The following is a 16,797-nucleotide window of genomic DNA, read 5'->3' on the forward strand; positions in this document are numbered from 1 at the left end:
CAATCATGTAACTATGCTAATAGGCTGTGTTATTCTTAAATGTTCTATTAAATCAGTTTCTTGGCACAACATGTTGCAAAGCTCCACACTGCAAATGCAGACTAGCGTATTGAGAAAGAAGCTGTGCAAAGTAGTTGTTGCAGGGTTAATAGATTAGTAGAAGTACATTAGAGTTAAATATGTGAGTTCACGTAGTTAAAATATATATTATATTCCATCCATCCATCCATTTCCTACCGCTTGTCCCTTTTTGGGGTCGCGGGGGGTGCTGGAGCCTATCTCAGCTGCATTCGGGCGGAAGGCGGCGTACACCCTGGCATTCACACTCACATTCACACACTAGGGCCAATTTTAGTGTTGCCAATCAACCTATCCCCAGGTGCATGTCTTTGGAAGTGGGAGGAAGCCGGAGTACCCGGAGGGAACCCACGCAGTCACGGGGAGAACCTGCAAACTCCACACAGAAATATCCAGAGGATTGAACTCAGGACTACCCAGGACCTTCGTATTGTGAGGCACATGCACTAACCCCTGTTCCACCGTGCTGCCTATATTATATTATTAATATATATTATGTTCTATTGTTTCTCTCCGGGTACTCCGGCTTCTTCCCACCACCACGGACATGCACCTGGGGATAGGTTGATTGGCAACACTAAAGGGTCCCGAGTGTGTGAATATTGTCTGTGTTGGCTCTGTGATGAGGTGGAGTTCCACCCGAGTGCAGCTGGGATAGACTCCAGCCCCACTGCGACGCTGAGAGGGACAATTGGTAGAAAATGGATGGATGGATGTTATATTGTATCATATTATATTATATCGTATTTTCTTTATTTTACGTATCAAGTATTACTAAATTAAATGCGTCAAATACTATATTATACTATTTATACTGCTATTAAGTGCCAAATATATATACAGTATTTTTTTTAGCAGTGTAAACATAATTTCATGTTATTTCATGCATACACTTCTTTTAAATGTCTAGTTGTATTTATTGTATTCGTATATACTTGTAATATGTGTGTGTGTGTGTGTACATACACACACATATATGACATATATGTGTGTGTATGTACACACACACACATATATTACAAGTATATATGTTAACATTAAGTATTTGTGTGTAAATGTGAATGTATGTATAATTTTATTGGAATACAATATGTATTATTATATTTATTATTAAAATATTTTGGTGTTAAATATATTTGTTATTATTATGTATCAGTCTGTCTTGATATGCAAACAAACAACAACGTTCCTTTGACTCTCCTGCGCATGACACATCTCGCGAGAGCAGAGTGGTACCGTCTTGTAACGTCAAGTGTGCGAACTGTCGTGAAAGCACATCGACGCAGAAAGAAATAAGCAGTGTCATTATTTTTCCTCCAGTTTGTAAAATTTAATGTCCTATAAATTACATATTTAATTATTTATTCAGGGATAAAATCGTCTCGGTGCGCGAGAAGCACTTTGCTGCTTCTCGTGCTCGTTTATTGTTAGTTAGCTTAGCTCGCTAGTTAGCTTAGCTTGTTAGCTGCTAACATAAGTTATCAACACATCGCTAAGTAGAGATCAAGTGTGAGAGTAAAGTGTTGTGATTGTGTGAAAATGTCTACATTACAAATGTTGAGAGCGTTGGTGGATCAGCGACTAACTGCTGCCGTTGAAGAAATATTTGTAGTGTTCGAAAGAACGATAGCAGAATACGAGGCGGAACTTTCTAGAACAAAAGAGGAGAACAAACAACTACTGGACGCTGTTTTCAAGAAACATCAAGTTGTGTTACACAGAACAGGTTTGTTGACTTCTTACTCTCAAATGTTTACTAACTTGATATTTGATTAATAACAAGAAAATGACATTTGGTATAATTGAAGTGAGTGGAGTAGCCTTGCAAGTGAAAGTAAACAATCTGGCCTGCAAATGAAAGAAGATTCATAGAACAGAGTAATGTAACTAAAGAAGAACATGGATAATCAACAGAAAACATGTCTAGATTTTGTTACAGAGGTAGTCTCGCAAAGTGTTTTTCAACCACTGTGCCGCGGCACACTAGTGTATCGTGACATATTGTATGGTGTGCCGTGGAAAATAATGTAATTTCACCTAATTGGGTTAAAAATATTTTTTGCAAACCACTAATTATAATGCACAAATGTGCCGTTGTTGAGTGGCTGTGCTGTCTAGAGCAGTGCTTTTCAACCACTGTGCCGCGGCACACTAGTGTGCCGTGAGATATTGTCTGGTGTGCCGTGGAAAATTATGCAACTTCACCTAATTGGTCCAAAAAATATTTTTTGCAAATCAATAATTATCATCTGCAAATAATGTGCCGTTGCTTAGTGTCTGTGCTGTGTAAAACTCGGCAGGGTAACCACGTAATACTCCATGTCAGTAGGTGGCAGCAGGTAGTTAATTGCTTTGTAAAAGTCGGAATGTGTCGGGTAAGACAAGGATGGTTTGTTGTGATCCCAATATGCAGACCACATCGGGAGGCAGTGTGCAGGTAAAAAGGTATGTAATGCTTAAACCAAAAATTAACAAAAGGGAAATGGAAAGGCAATGGCTATGCAAAACGAAAGTAAAACTGAACTGGCTACAAAGTAAACAGAAACAGAATGCTGGACGACAGCAAAAACTTACAGCGTCCACAAAGTACATCCGTTCTTGACATGACAATCAACAATGTCCACACAAGGAAGGATAGCGACAATGTAAATAGTCTTGCTTGCTAACACAAACCAGGTGTGCGGAATAGCACTCAAAGGAAGACATGAAACTGCTAGAGGAAAACACCAACAAAACAGAAAGGGCCACCAAAATAACAGCGCAAGACAAGAACTAAAACACTACACACAGGAAAACACCAACAAACTCAAAACAAGGCACGACGACCTGGTGGAGTTTCATTTTTTAACGTTTTCTGCTGGTGGTGTGCCTCCGGATTTTTTAATGAGAAAAATGTGCCTTGCCTCAAAAAAGGTTGAAAAACACTGGTCTAGAGCAGTGGTTCTTAACCTGGGTTCGATCGAACCCTAGGGGTTCGGTGAGTTGGCCTCAGGGGTTCGGCAGGGCCTCCGCCACGGAGGTAAAGACACATCCGACTTATCGTGTAAATAAAAACTTCTCCCTATCAGCGTATTATGGATACCCCCAAACAATGTTCCCTCCAATTTTCCATCTGATTTGCAGGTTGTTTGATTGATCGATTGAAACTTTTACTAGTAGATTGCAAAGGAAGAGAATACATTATATGAAACAGTACAGTATACACAGTACAGTACATATTCCGTACAATTGACCACTAAATGGTAACACCGAATAAGTTTTTCAACTTGTTTAAGTCGGAGTACACGTTAATCAATTCATGGTAATGTGTGTAAGGTGTGTCATTTGTTGTGAGTTCATGCACTGTGTTGGTTTTGTTCTTTGAACAAGGTGATGTTCATGCACGGTTCATTTTGTGAACCAGTAAAAAAATATATGATTTTTTCTTGAATTTGAAAAAAGAAGGGTTTGGTGAATGCGCATATGAAACTGGTGGGGTTCGGTACCTCCAACAAGGTTAGAGATTGGCAGAGTTACCGTGTAATACTCTTCCATATCAGTAGGTGGCAGCAGGTAGCTACTTGCTTTGTAGATGTCAGGAACATGGTTTGTCGTGATCACAATATGCAAAGGACAGCAGGAGGCAGTGTACAGGTAAAAAGGTATCTAATGCTTAAACCAAAAACGAAGAAAAGGCAAGTGCCGCTAAGAAAAGGCATTGAAGCTTAGGGATGGCTACGCAAAACGAAGCTAAAACTGAACCTGCTGCAAAGTAAACAAATACAGAATGCTGGACGGCAGCAAAGACTTACAGCGTGTGGAGCAGCAGACGGCGTCCACAAAGTACATCCATACATGACAATCAACAACAAAATAGGAGCGCAAGACAAGAAGTAAAACACTACACACAGAAAAACACCAAAAAACTCAAAATAAGTCACGGCGTGATGTGACAGGTGGTGACAGTACACCTACTTTGAGACAAGAGCTATATTGATGCATGGTTGGTTATGGTTTGAATTCATATCCAACAATTGCGAGAACAACTTTTTATTGTCAATATCAGCTGCTGAATTTCATTTTTTTATTTGTTCTGCTTGCTGTGTGCCTCGAGATTTTTTCAATGAAAAAAATGTGCCTTGGCTCAGAAAAGGTTGAAAAACACTGGTCTAGCAAACCAAAACGACAGCAAGCATTAAAGTGTCTGTCTACAATTTGCTTAAAGTTACTTTTTGTTTTTTACAAACAAATAGAACTAGATCATCACCGGCTTGCTTATGTTACTATTAGTGGCTTAACAGAACGTTTACATATTTTTAATTGTCCATTTTTTTTTCACAATGACTAACTGAGATAGGCTCCAGCGACCCCGAAAGGGACAAGCGGTAGAAAAGTGGATGGATGGATAATTATATTGAATAAAAATGGTTAGGAATTAGTTTAGTGTTCATGCTTGTCACTTACTGCTGTCTCGTGCACACACTGGGAGCGTGTGCACATACACTGAAACAGTCAGAGAGAAGCAACTAACAATTTGCAGTCATGTTGTTGTTGTCATGATAGAATATACATTCAATGATAACTAGGGATGTACGCTTAGCTTCTTCACTCGAAAATAGAAGTAATATGAAATGTTCTAAACAATTATAATATTAGCACTCAAACAACATATACAGTAACACACGTGCACTCATACTAATAAGACCTCATTCAGTTTTTTATAGCCAAGTAATACATACATTGGTAGTGCAACACTCAATATGGCTTCCGGTCCATGACTCAAATATGTCCGTGTGCAACATGAACACAAATAATTCCTATTGTACATGCACACTCACATTACATGCTAATTGACTATATTGATTTCCATCCATCCATCCATTTTCTACCGCATATTTCATTCGGGGTTGCGGGGGACGCTGGAGCCTATCTCAGCTACAATCGGGCGGAAGGTGGGGTATACCCTGGGCAAGTCGCCACCTCATCGCAGGGCGACTGTATTGATTTATATAATATATTTGATATGATGTATCATATAAAAGGTCTGTACTTTGCACATGCCTGCCATACATACATATTATTTCCAGCTGAGTGTAATTATAATGAACAGAAACCCAGTGATGGATGTGTGTGGTCTTTACAAGTAGATGACATAACTGCATTTCACCTTCCACTGCACACATAGTTGACTTCTTTAAGACTTAATAAAAACAGGTGTTGATGAAATACTTTCCTGCTCTGAGATGTTGCAGTACATCATGTTGGAGGTGTTCAACCTCTTGTGCTAGTATAAATGCTGATAAAAATAAATGTTTCTCATCTTTATTTCCACAAATTACATATAGGACTAATAACACTGCCGATAAATACCAGTATCGATAAGGAATATCGATAAGGGTAACGTATCGATAACATTCTAATGATATACATCACTACCCTTTAAAGGCCTACTGAAATGACTTTTTTTTTATTTAAACGGGGATAGCAGATCCATTCTATGTGTCATACTTGATCATTTTGCGATATTGCCATATTTTTGCTGAAAGGATTTAGTATAGAACAACGTCGATAAAGTTTGCAACTTTTGGTCTCTGATCAAAAAAAACCTTGCCCCTACCGGAAGTAGCGTGACGTTGTCAGTTGTTCACTCCCTCATATTTTCCTATTTTCAATGCAGCTAGAGCTATTCGGACCGAGAAAGCGACGATTACCCCATTAATTTGAGCGAGGATGAAAGATTTGTGGATGAGGAACGTCAGAGTGACGGACTAGAATGCAGTGAAATACATATTTTTTTTCGCTCTGACCGTAACTTAGGTACAAGCTGGCTCATTGGATTCCACACTCTCTCTTTTTTCTATTGTGGATCACGGATTTGTATTTTAAACCACCTCGGATACTATATCCTCTTGAAAATGAGAGTCGAGAAGGCGAAATAGACATTCACAGTGCCTTTTATCTCCACGACAATACATCGACGAAGCTCTTTAGCATGAGCTAACGTGATAGCATCTGTCTCAAATGCAGATAGAAACAAAATAAATAAATCCCTGACTGGAAGGATAGACAGAAGATCAACAATACTATTAAACCATGTACATGTAACTACACGGTTAATAGATCTCAGCCTGGCAAAGCTTAACAATGCTGTTGCTAACCAAGCTAAGGCTAACTTAGCAATTTAGCAACCGGACCTCACAGAGCTATGATAAAAACATTAGCGCTCCACCTACGCCAGCCAGCCCTCATCTGATCATCAACACCCGTGCTCACCTGCGTTCCAGCGATCGACGGCGCGACGAAGGACTTCACCCGATCATCCGTGCGGTGGGCGGCTAGCATCGGCTAGGCGTCTGCTATCCAAGTAAGTTGTCCTTGTTGTGTTGCTACAGCCAGCCGCTAATACACCGATCCCACCTACAACGTTTTTCTTTGCAGCCTCCATTGTTCATTAAACAAATTGCAAAAGATTCACCAACACAGATGTCCAGAATACTGTGGAATTATGAAATGAAAACAGAGCTTTTTTGTATTGTATTCAATGGGGAAGGCATACCTCTGTTCCCCTGGCTACGTCACACGCATACGTCATCCTCCAAAGGCTTTTTCAACCGGAAGTTTAGCGCTTAATTTAAAATTGCACTTTATAAGTTAACCCGGCCGTATTGACCTGTGTTGCAATGTTAAGATTTCATCATTGATATATAAACTATCAGACTGTGTGGTCGGTAGTAGTGGCTTTCAGTAGGCCTTTAATGCTTCTTGTCAATCTGGTGCGCCTTTTGTATTAAAATAGTCCCAAATAGACCTTCTCATCGGCAGAGCACCTTATAATCTGGTGAGCCCTATGGTCCGAAAAATACGCTATTATTAAATGTACCTTATGTCCCTTATTTTTATGAAATGTTGCTTACCACCATAAAGGTGTGGACTGGATGAATGATGCATTCTCAGTTCTAACTGTAAAGCAATTTGAGTGTCAGGAAAATCGTTGTCAAAAATTTACATACACGTGTAAAGAACATAATGTCATGGCTGTCGTGAGTTTCCAATCATTTCTACAACTCTTATTTTTTTGTGATGTAGTGATTGGAGCACATACTTGTTGGTCACAAAAAACATTCATGAAGTTTGCCTCTTTTATGAATTTGATATGGGTCTACTGAAAATGTGAGCAAATGTGCTGGGTCAAAAGTATACATACAGCGATGTTAATATTTGCTTACATGTCCCTTGGCAAGTTTACCTGCAATAAGGCGCTTTTGGTAGCCATCCACAAGCTTCTGCTTGAATTTTTGACCACTCCTCTTGACAAAATTGGTGCAGTTTAGCTAAATGTGTTGGTTTTTTGACTTGGACTTGTTTCTTCAGCATTGTCCACACATTTAAGTCAGGACTTTGGGAAGGCCATTCTAAAACCTTCATTCTAGCCTGATTTAGCCATTCCTTTACCACTTTTGAGGTGTGTTTGGGGTCATTGTCCTGTTGGAACACCCAACTGCGCCCAAGACCCAACCTCCGGGCTGATGATTTTGTCCTGAAGAATTTGGAGGTAATCCTCCTTTTTCATTGTCCCATTTAAAGCACCAGTTCCATTGGCAGCAAAACAGACCAAGAGCATAATACTACCACCACCATGCTTGCCAGTAGGCGTGGTGTTCCTGGGATCAAAGGCCTCACCTTTTCTCCTCCAAACATATTGCTGGGTATTGTGGCCAAACAGCTCAATGTTTGTTTCATCTGACATCACACGGACAAAGATAAGACCTTCTGGAGGAAAGTTCTGTGGTCAGATAAAACAAAAATGTAGCTGTTTGGCCACATATACATGTGTGTGTATACATACATATATATATATATATATATATATATATATATATATATATATATATATATATATATATATATATATATATACCGTAATTTCCGGACTATAAGCCGCTACTTTTCCCCCTCGTTCTGGTCCCTGCGGCTTATACAAGGGTGCGGCTTATTTACGGCCTGTTCTTCTCCGACATCGACGAAGAGGATTTCGGTGGTTTTGGTACGCAGGAAGAAGACGATGACACAATGATTAAAGACTGACTTTTCATATACCGGTAGGCTGGTTATTTTGATAACGTACAGGCGAGCACTTTGTATTACTTTGCACCGTTGTATTATTTGTACTCTGCACGAATGCTGTTCGCCATGTCAAAGATGTGAAAGTTTGATTGAATGATTGAAAGATTTATTGTTAATAAATGGGACGCTTTGCATTCCCAAACAGTCATCTCTGTCCCGACAATCCCCTCCGTGGTAGCAGGAACCCCTATATACTACGGTAATTACACATCAAAACCCTGCGGCTTATAGTCGGGTGCGGCTTATATATGGAGCAATCTGTGTTTTCCCCTAAATTTAACTGGTGCGGCTTATAGTCAGGTGCGGCTTATAGTCCGGAAATTACGGTATATATATATGTATATATATATATATATATATATATATATATATATATATATATATATATATATACATATATATATACACTCACACACATGTATATATCCAGCTCACCCCGCGACCCCAAAAGGGACAAGCGGTAGAAAATGGATGGATATATATATATATATATATATATATATATATATATATATATATATATATATATATATATATATATATATATATATATGAAAATGGATGGATATATATATATATATATATATATATGTATATGTATATATATATATATATATATATATATATATATATATATATATATATATATATATATATATATATATATATATATATATATATATATATATATATATATACACACTACCGTTCAAAAGTTTGGGGTCACCCAAACAATTTTGTGGAATAGCCTTCATTTCTAAGAACAAGAATAGACTGTCGAGTTTCAGATGAAAGTTCTCTTTTTCTGGCCATTTTGAGCGTTTAATTGACCCCACAAATGTGATGCTCCAGAAACTCAATCTGCTCAAAGGAAGGTCAGTTTTGTAGCTTCTGTAACGAGCTAAACTGTTTTCAGATGTGTGAACATGATTGCACAAGGGTTTTCTAATCATCAATTAGCCTTCTGAGCCAATGAGCAAACACATTGTACCATTAGAACACTGGAGTGATAGTTGCTGCAAATGGGCCTCTATTCACCTATGTAGATATTGCACCAAAAACCAGACATTTGCAGCTAGAATAGTCATTTACCACATTAGCAATGTATAGAGTGTATTTCTTTAAAGTTAAGACTAGTTTAAAGTTATCTTCATTGAAAAGTACAGTGCTTTTCCTTCAAAAACAAGGACATTTCAATGTGACCCCAAACTTTTGAACGGTAGTGTATATATACACTCACACACATGTATATATCCAGCACACCCCGCGACCCCAAAAGGGACAAGCGGTAGAAAATGGATGGATATATACATATATATATATATATATATATATATATATATATATGTATGTATGTATGTATGTATGTATGTATGTATTTATATATATTTATTACACCAAACACGTGCAACTGCCAGGCCAGATATGACCTTTGCCTCTTATTATTCCAACTTTCAAATGGATTTCCAATGTCTCGAAAGATTAAGCGGAAAATCATCGTAATTCTTGTCGACCAGCAGGGTGAGCTCGTCACGAGTTGGCTGGCATGAAGTACATTATTTCTTGTGTAATTATGACTTATTCAGAGCGCAAACAGCACACTTTCACGTATGGCGTTTACGATTTACGGAGTGCTGGTATTACTTTAAGGATGTGTTTATGTAAATAAGGTGGATTGGACCTTGGTCTTGGAAGGCATTTCCCTGAAGGTCTTCATGTGTAAGCTGGAAGTACCTTAGTTGCTGTGACGGGAAACTGATGAGATTGTGGTATATACTGGTGAAGGACAATGTCTTATGTGACTGAGCAAAGCTGGACGTTTGTAAGGCATGTGTTTGTCTTCTCGTGTCCCGCAGACCTCGATGAAGACCATCATCTCTGTGAGCAGGAGGAGGAAACACAGTCCCCCCACATTAAAGAGGAAGAAGAGGTACCACAGCTCCAACACAATAAACAGGAAGCAGAGGAACCACAGTTCCCCCACATACATGAGGAAGAAGAGGTACCACATTCCCAACACATTAAAGCGGGAGGGGAGGATCCCCAGTCCCCCCATATTAAAGACGAAGCAGCAGAACACAGCATCAGTCAGGAGGGAGATCATAATGAAGGACTGGTGGAGTTCCCAGTGACTGGTGTCCCTGTGAAGAGTGAAGATGATGAGGTCAAAGGTGAAAGTGAGGAGAAGAGAGAGGCGGAGCCTCCAAGCAGCAGCTCAACACAACACATGACAACAGAAGCTGATGGAGACCACTGTGGAGGATCACAAGCAGACAAGCTCTTAGCTCCACTATCAGATAGTGAGGACACAACGTCACACTCTCCTGACACTGATGATGAACACTCTAAAGATGATAAGACATGTCACACTGACAACACTCACTTGAAATGTTCTCACTGTGACAAAACCTTTAGTTACCATTGTCGTCTGAAAACACACATGAGAATACACACTGGAGTTAAATCTTTTTCCTGTTCAGTGTGTGGAACACGTTTTGTACACAAAGAAAACATGAAAAGACACATGAGAATACACACTGGAGAGAAACCTTTTAGTTGTTCAATCTGTGGCTTATCTTTTACAAGGAAGGAACATATGAAAGATCACACAAGAACACACAAAGGAGAAAAACCTTTTTCCTGTTCAATCTGTGGTTTATCTTTTACAAGGAAGGAAAATATAAAAGAGCACACCAGAATACACACTGGAGAAAAACCTTTTAGTTGTTCAATCTGTGGCTTATCTTTTACATGGAAGGCCAGTTTGAAAGATCACACAAGAACACACACTGGAGAAAAAACGTTTTCCTGTTCTGTTTGTGATTCAAGCGTTGCACGAAGTCGAGATCTGAAAAGACACATGAGAACACACACTGGAGAAAAAGTGTTGAGTTGCAGTGTGTGTGATGAAAGATTCTCTCATGAGTACCAACTTAACAAACACAAGTGTGCTGGTGAGAACAGCAGCAGTAAAATAGAAAAGCGCCCCGCAGACCTCCACCAGGCCAAATCTCCCAGTAGTAAAGAATCCTTCAAAAGAAGGCTGAATCCAAATGATGATCGGGATCAACACCAAAATCTAATCACTTGTTCCTTATCCCATTTCTGACATGTCCTGAAAGTTTCATTAGCGTCTGAATATACTTTTTTTGTTATGATTCCAACTAAATGACAATCAATCAAGCCCCAAATCACTTTTAGTTACTTTTCAATTACTTCAATATAAACATGTAAATATGTTTCTTAGTTACACATCCTGGAAAACAATATCCACACAACAGTTTACATGTATTATTCATTCTTACTAATGTATTTAGTTGTGTACTAACACATCAATCTGTATTTCTGCTAATATTTAAGAAGTGATGATGATGTTATGGTTCAGTGTGCCCCTTCACAGGCTTGCTGTCTCCAAATCAAGTCTCCACCATGGTGGTGCCAGCGGTCCTACTACGTGTACTTGTACACTATACAATATAATTATGCACAACTTTTGTAAGAGACATTTTTGTTTGTACTAGCAATTTGAAACCAGCGCTGTATCCTTTGCATGTGACCTTGTAGAATAAAATGTCTGTTTTTTATAAACAATGGTCTGATTTTTTGAGATGGTTAACAACAAAAAACAAGTCAAATGTTTTAATTAGTCAATTGGTTCACCTGTCTCTGATTGGCAATCTGGGCACACCTGTTCCAAGCATACTTGCCAACCTTGAGACCTCCGATTTCGGGAGGTGGGGGGCGTGGTCGGGGGTGGGGCGCATGCGTGGTTGTGGGCGTGGATAAGAGGGGGGGAGTATATTTACAGCTAGAATTCACCAAGTCAAGTATTTCATATATATATATATATATATATATATATATATATATATATATATACACATCCTGAAAATATGCAAACAAAACTGATTAGATAATTGATACTTCAAACTTGCATAAATAAATCTTAAGGAATATAACATAACTTGGCTTCTGAGAGCTTCAAAATGTAATGAACAAAATGCTAAAGTTGTTGATAAAGAACTAAGAAATGATTTTAATAATTAAATATGGTCATTTTAAATAAATTATGATCATTTAAAATTAATTATTTCAAATATGTTTATGTTAATGTATAATTCTATGGCTGGATGTAATAAGGAGTCAGAAAAAAACAAATAAAAATACAATTAATTTTGATGTTTTTAGCAAAATATAGTAAAAATGTATTTTTTTTATTTATTTTTTATTAATAAATATATTTATTTTTAGGTAAGATAAACATAATAATACAATTTATCTCTAGTCTGGATGATTTAGTTCTTGTCACCCTGTTGTCCTCCCGTCTCTTCCCCAAGGATGGCTCCCTGAGCTGGGCAAACGCGTGGAGATGCCCTACGTCATCAACACGGTCGGCGGCCCGTCGGCGCGCAGCTCGTACATCGCCGCCCTCTACTTCACCCTCAGCAGCCTGACCAGCGTCGGCTTTGGCAACGTGTGCGCCAACACGGACGCCGAGAAGATCTTCTCCGTCTGCACCATGCTCATCGGCGGTATGCTGGACGCCTCGTATGGACTAACGTGATTGGGCAAGCACGCTGTTTATATCGTGGGAAAGCGGACGTGAAAAAAGGCTGTCCTCACTCAGGTCCGCATGGAGCTGGAGGGGGCGTGGCCTCCAGCTCCGGCTAAAAATCGGGAGATTTTCAGGAGAATATTTGTCCCGGGAGGTTTTCGGGAGAGGCGCTGAATTTCGGGAGTCTCCAGGAAAATTCGGGAGGGTTGGCAAGTATGCTCAAGGTTGGCAAGTATTACCACTGGTCATTGTGATTATATTATGTATTCCAAATGTCATTTTGTTGTTATTAGTCAAATATAAAGTTAGTAAACACGTGAGAGTAAGAAGTAAACAAACCTGTTCTGTGTAACACAACTTGATGTTTCTTGAAAACAGCGTCCAGTAGTTGATTGTTCTCCTCTTTTGTTCAAGAGAGTTCCGCCTCGTATTCTGCTATCGTTCTTTCTAACACTACAAATATTTCTTCAACGGCAGCAGTTAGTTGCTTATCCACCAACACTCTCAACATTTGTAATGTAGACATTTTCACACGTTTTTGTTTTTTTTGTCATAAAAAAATACAATCATGTGTGCTTACAGACTGTATCCCTGCAGACTGTATTGATATATATTGGTATGTAATGTAGGAACCAGAAATATTAATAACAGAAAGAAACAACCCTTTTGTGCGAATGAGTGTAAATGGAAAAAATGTATTTATTTTTTTAAATTTTTTTTATTTCTTTTGCGGCCCGGTACCAATCGATCCTCGGACCGGTGATTGGGGACCACTGCATTAAAATATACAACACGCATAAAAACAATAAAATCCACTTCTACCCTGTGACACCCACACTGAATTGGGTTTTAAAAAAGGCATAAACACCACCCAGTTGGCAGCTATACCAAAATAAGGCAAGGATAGAATTGAGTGTGTATCTTACAGGTTGTCAATGTATTAAACTATATTGATACATAATGATCAAACAGGTTTTATACATCAACGCCAAACACAAGACAATATAAGAAAGACACTACATATTATGGATCATATACAAAGAAAAAACATTGAATCAATTGTTATAAGTGTGGATGCTGAAAAGGCCTTTGACTCGGTCAATTGGAATTTTCTTTACAGAGTTCTATACAAATTTGCCTTCCAGGATATAATTATTAAAACTATACAGGCACTATATAACAATCCTACTGCTAGGATTAAAGTCAATGGATAATTATTAAATAGTTTTACCTTAGAAAGAGGTTCTAGACAGGCATGTGCATGGTCACCATTACTCTTTGCATTCTACCTGGAGCCACTAGCTCAGTCTATCAGACACAATGAAGATTTTAAGGAAATTATGATTAAAGGGAGAGAGTATAAATTGACTTACTATGCGGATGACATTTTAGTCTACCTCTGGCACCCAACATACTCTCTTCTTAAATTAATGCAATCATTTGAACAGTATGGTCAATTATTAGGATATAAAATCAATATAGGTAAAACCCAGCTACTCTCATATAATTATAACCCACCAGGGGAAATCAGAAGCAGTTACCCCCTGATATGTCTTCTAAATACCTGGACATCATTTTATCAAAATATCTTACAAAATTATATGTGTACAATTATCTACCCATACATAAAAAAATAAAAGATGACATAGCACGATGGAACTTAATTCCTTTTTTTAGCCTTAGCTGTAGAATTGATTCCATTAAAATGAATGCATTTCCAAGACTGGTGTACCTCTTTCAAAACCTATCAATAGAGATGAACCAAAACCAATGATAAATGGGTTATACTTGTATAGCGCTTTTCTACCTTCAAGGTACTCAAAGCGCTTTGACAGTATTTCCACATTTACCCATTCACACACCGATGGAGGGAGCTGCCATGCAAGGCGCTAACCAGCACCCATCAGAGGCAAAGGGTGAAGTGTCTTGCCCAAGGACACAACGGACGTGACTAGGAAGGTAGAAGGTGGGAATTGAACCCCAGTAACCAGCAACACTCCGATTGCTGGCAGAGCCACTCTACCAACTTCGCCACGTGTAATGACAGATTAAAAAATGCTCAGTTTTGAAACTATTAAAAGGACACATTTATTTATTTACCTCAGTAGAAGCATTTAAGTCCCATCTTAAAACTCATTTGTATAATCTAGCCTTTAAATAGACCCCCCTTTTTTAGACCAGTTGATCTGCCGTTTCTTTTCTTCTCTCCTCTTCTCCCCTGTCCCTTGCGAGGGGGAGTTGCATAGGTCCGGTGGCCATGGATGAAGTGCTGGCTGTCCAGAGTCGAGACCCCGGGTGGACCACTAGCCTGTGCATCGGTTGGGGACATCTCTGCGCTGCTGACCCGTCTCCGCTCGGGATGGTTTCCTGCTGGCCCCACTATGGACTGGACTCTCACTGATGTGTTGGATCCACTGTGAACTGGACTTTCACAATATTATGTCAGACCCACTCGACATCCATTGCTTTCGGTCTCCCCTAGAGGGGGGGTTACCCACATATGCGGTCCTCTCCAAGGTTTCTCATAGTCATTCACCGACGTCCCACTGGAGTGAGTTTTTCCTTGCCCGTATGTGGGCTCTGTACCGAGGATGTCGTTGTGGCTTGTGCAGCCCTTTGAGACACTTGTGATTTAGGGCTATATAAATAAACATTGATTGATTGATTGATTGATTGATAAAAAAAACAAGACTCCTATCGATATTTGCAGTAGCGGCATTTTGGTAATATGAAGGTGAAAAATGTAACAAAGACAAACATATGTTTAATTGAACTGTTTTCAAAAGTCTGTAATTCAGAAACTATTGATAGAAGTGTTTCATGCTTGTATAAGAAATCACACTCAACTTCATATATTAAAACAACATGGGAGAAGGAAGGAGGGATAACTATATCTGAGGAAGAATGGACAATAATGTGGAAATATCAATGGACTTGTACCAGCTCACCCAAGTGGAGGGAGTTTGGCTGGAAAAGTTGGATCCGATTTTTTATTCCACCTTCTCAGAAGTCTCATTATGATAACAACTCCCCTGCCTGTTAGGGAAATTGTGGGAATCCAAACGCAAACCACTAGCATGTTTTCTGGGACTGCTCCGCCATAAAGGACTATTGGAAAGAGATACACCAAGCTCTACAGGATATTTTCAAATGACCCCTTGAAAGTAAGATTCTGTTTTTCGGACATGTACCTCAGGATTGGCTGAAAAAAGATAAATACTTCATGAATATCCTACTAGTGGCTTGTAAAAAGAGCATTACCAGGAAATGGATATTACAGGAGAGCCCAACTTTGAAGCTATGGATGGAAATCACAATGGACATTTATAAAACAGAGAAGATAACTGCTTTTATTAATTATAAATTAGAGAAATTTACTTCATACTGGGAATACTGGGTCGATTATGTCACGCATCATAACCCTGATTTTATTTTTTCTAATTAGTGATTAAACTGTTTCAAAAAAAGATTACTCCCTATATGTCTATTGGGTTTTTTTTCTATTTATTTATTTACTATCTGTTTATATTATTTTATTTTTTATTATTATCGTTATTATTGTTATTATTATAAAACTTTTTTTTTTTTGTTGCTGTTTTTCTCTTTTGGGGGGGGGGTCATCGTTGGGAAATAAACAAAAATAATATTTTGACCTTTAGGGCAGATAATAGATGTATGATATATGCAAATATGATGTAATGGATAAGAATGTCTGATGCTGGATTTCAATAAAAATAATAATTTGTAAGTAAAAAATTAATCTAAATTAAAAAACAATAGTTGTATTGATAGAAGTAGTACTCACTTCTCTCATCCGGGCTGTAGCCTCCAAATAAAAGACAAGTGAGGCGACATGAGAACAACATTGTGTCAATCCTGCCTTCCAGTCACAGTGTGCTGACATGACACTAGATTGTTTATCCCTCATTATCCAGGGTGTCAATCTTGGCTCAGGTCATTTCTGAGAGTCCATTTGTCACATCTGGTTACACCAGGCCGTGCCTTATGTTTGCATTGTGTTACTGTTCTCCGGTGTTTAGTGTTTTAGTTCCTGTCCTGTG

General features: G+C 38.6%; 2 protein-coding genes across 1 annotated transcript; one reads left to right on the plus strand and one right to left on the minus strand.

Moving 5' to 3' along the window:
• LOC133664736 (zinc finger protein OZF-like) overlaps window positions 1–16,797 on the minus strand; it is a 519,603-nt gene that overhangs the window by 468,584 nt on the left and 34,222 nt on the right.
• Window positions 1,298–11,684, plus strand: LOC133664744 (zinc finger protein 80-like). The gene is made up of 2 exons (XM_062069636.1): window positions 1,298–1,804; window positions 10,038–11,684. The coding sequence occupies exons 1-2, from the start codon at window positions 1,618–1,620 to the stop codon at window positions 11,288–11,290; spliced, it is 1,440 nt and encodes a 479-aa protein (XP_061925620.1). The 5' UTR covers window positions 1,298–1,617; the 3' UTR covers window positions 11,291–11,684.

Source organism: Entelurus aequoreus, linkage group LG14 (genome assembly GCF_033978785.1).
Source record: "Entelurus aequoreus isolate RoL-2023_Sb linkage group LG14, RoL_Eaeq_v1.1, whole genome shotgun sequence".
In the NCBI taxonomy this organism is placed as follows: Eukaryota; Metazoa; Chordata; class Actinopteri; order Syngnathiformes; family Syngnathidae; genus Entelurus; species Entelurus aequoreus.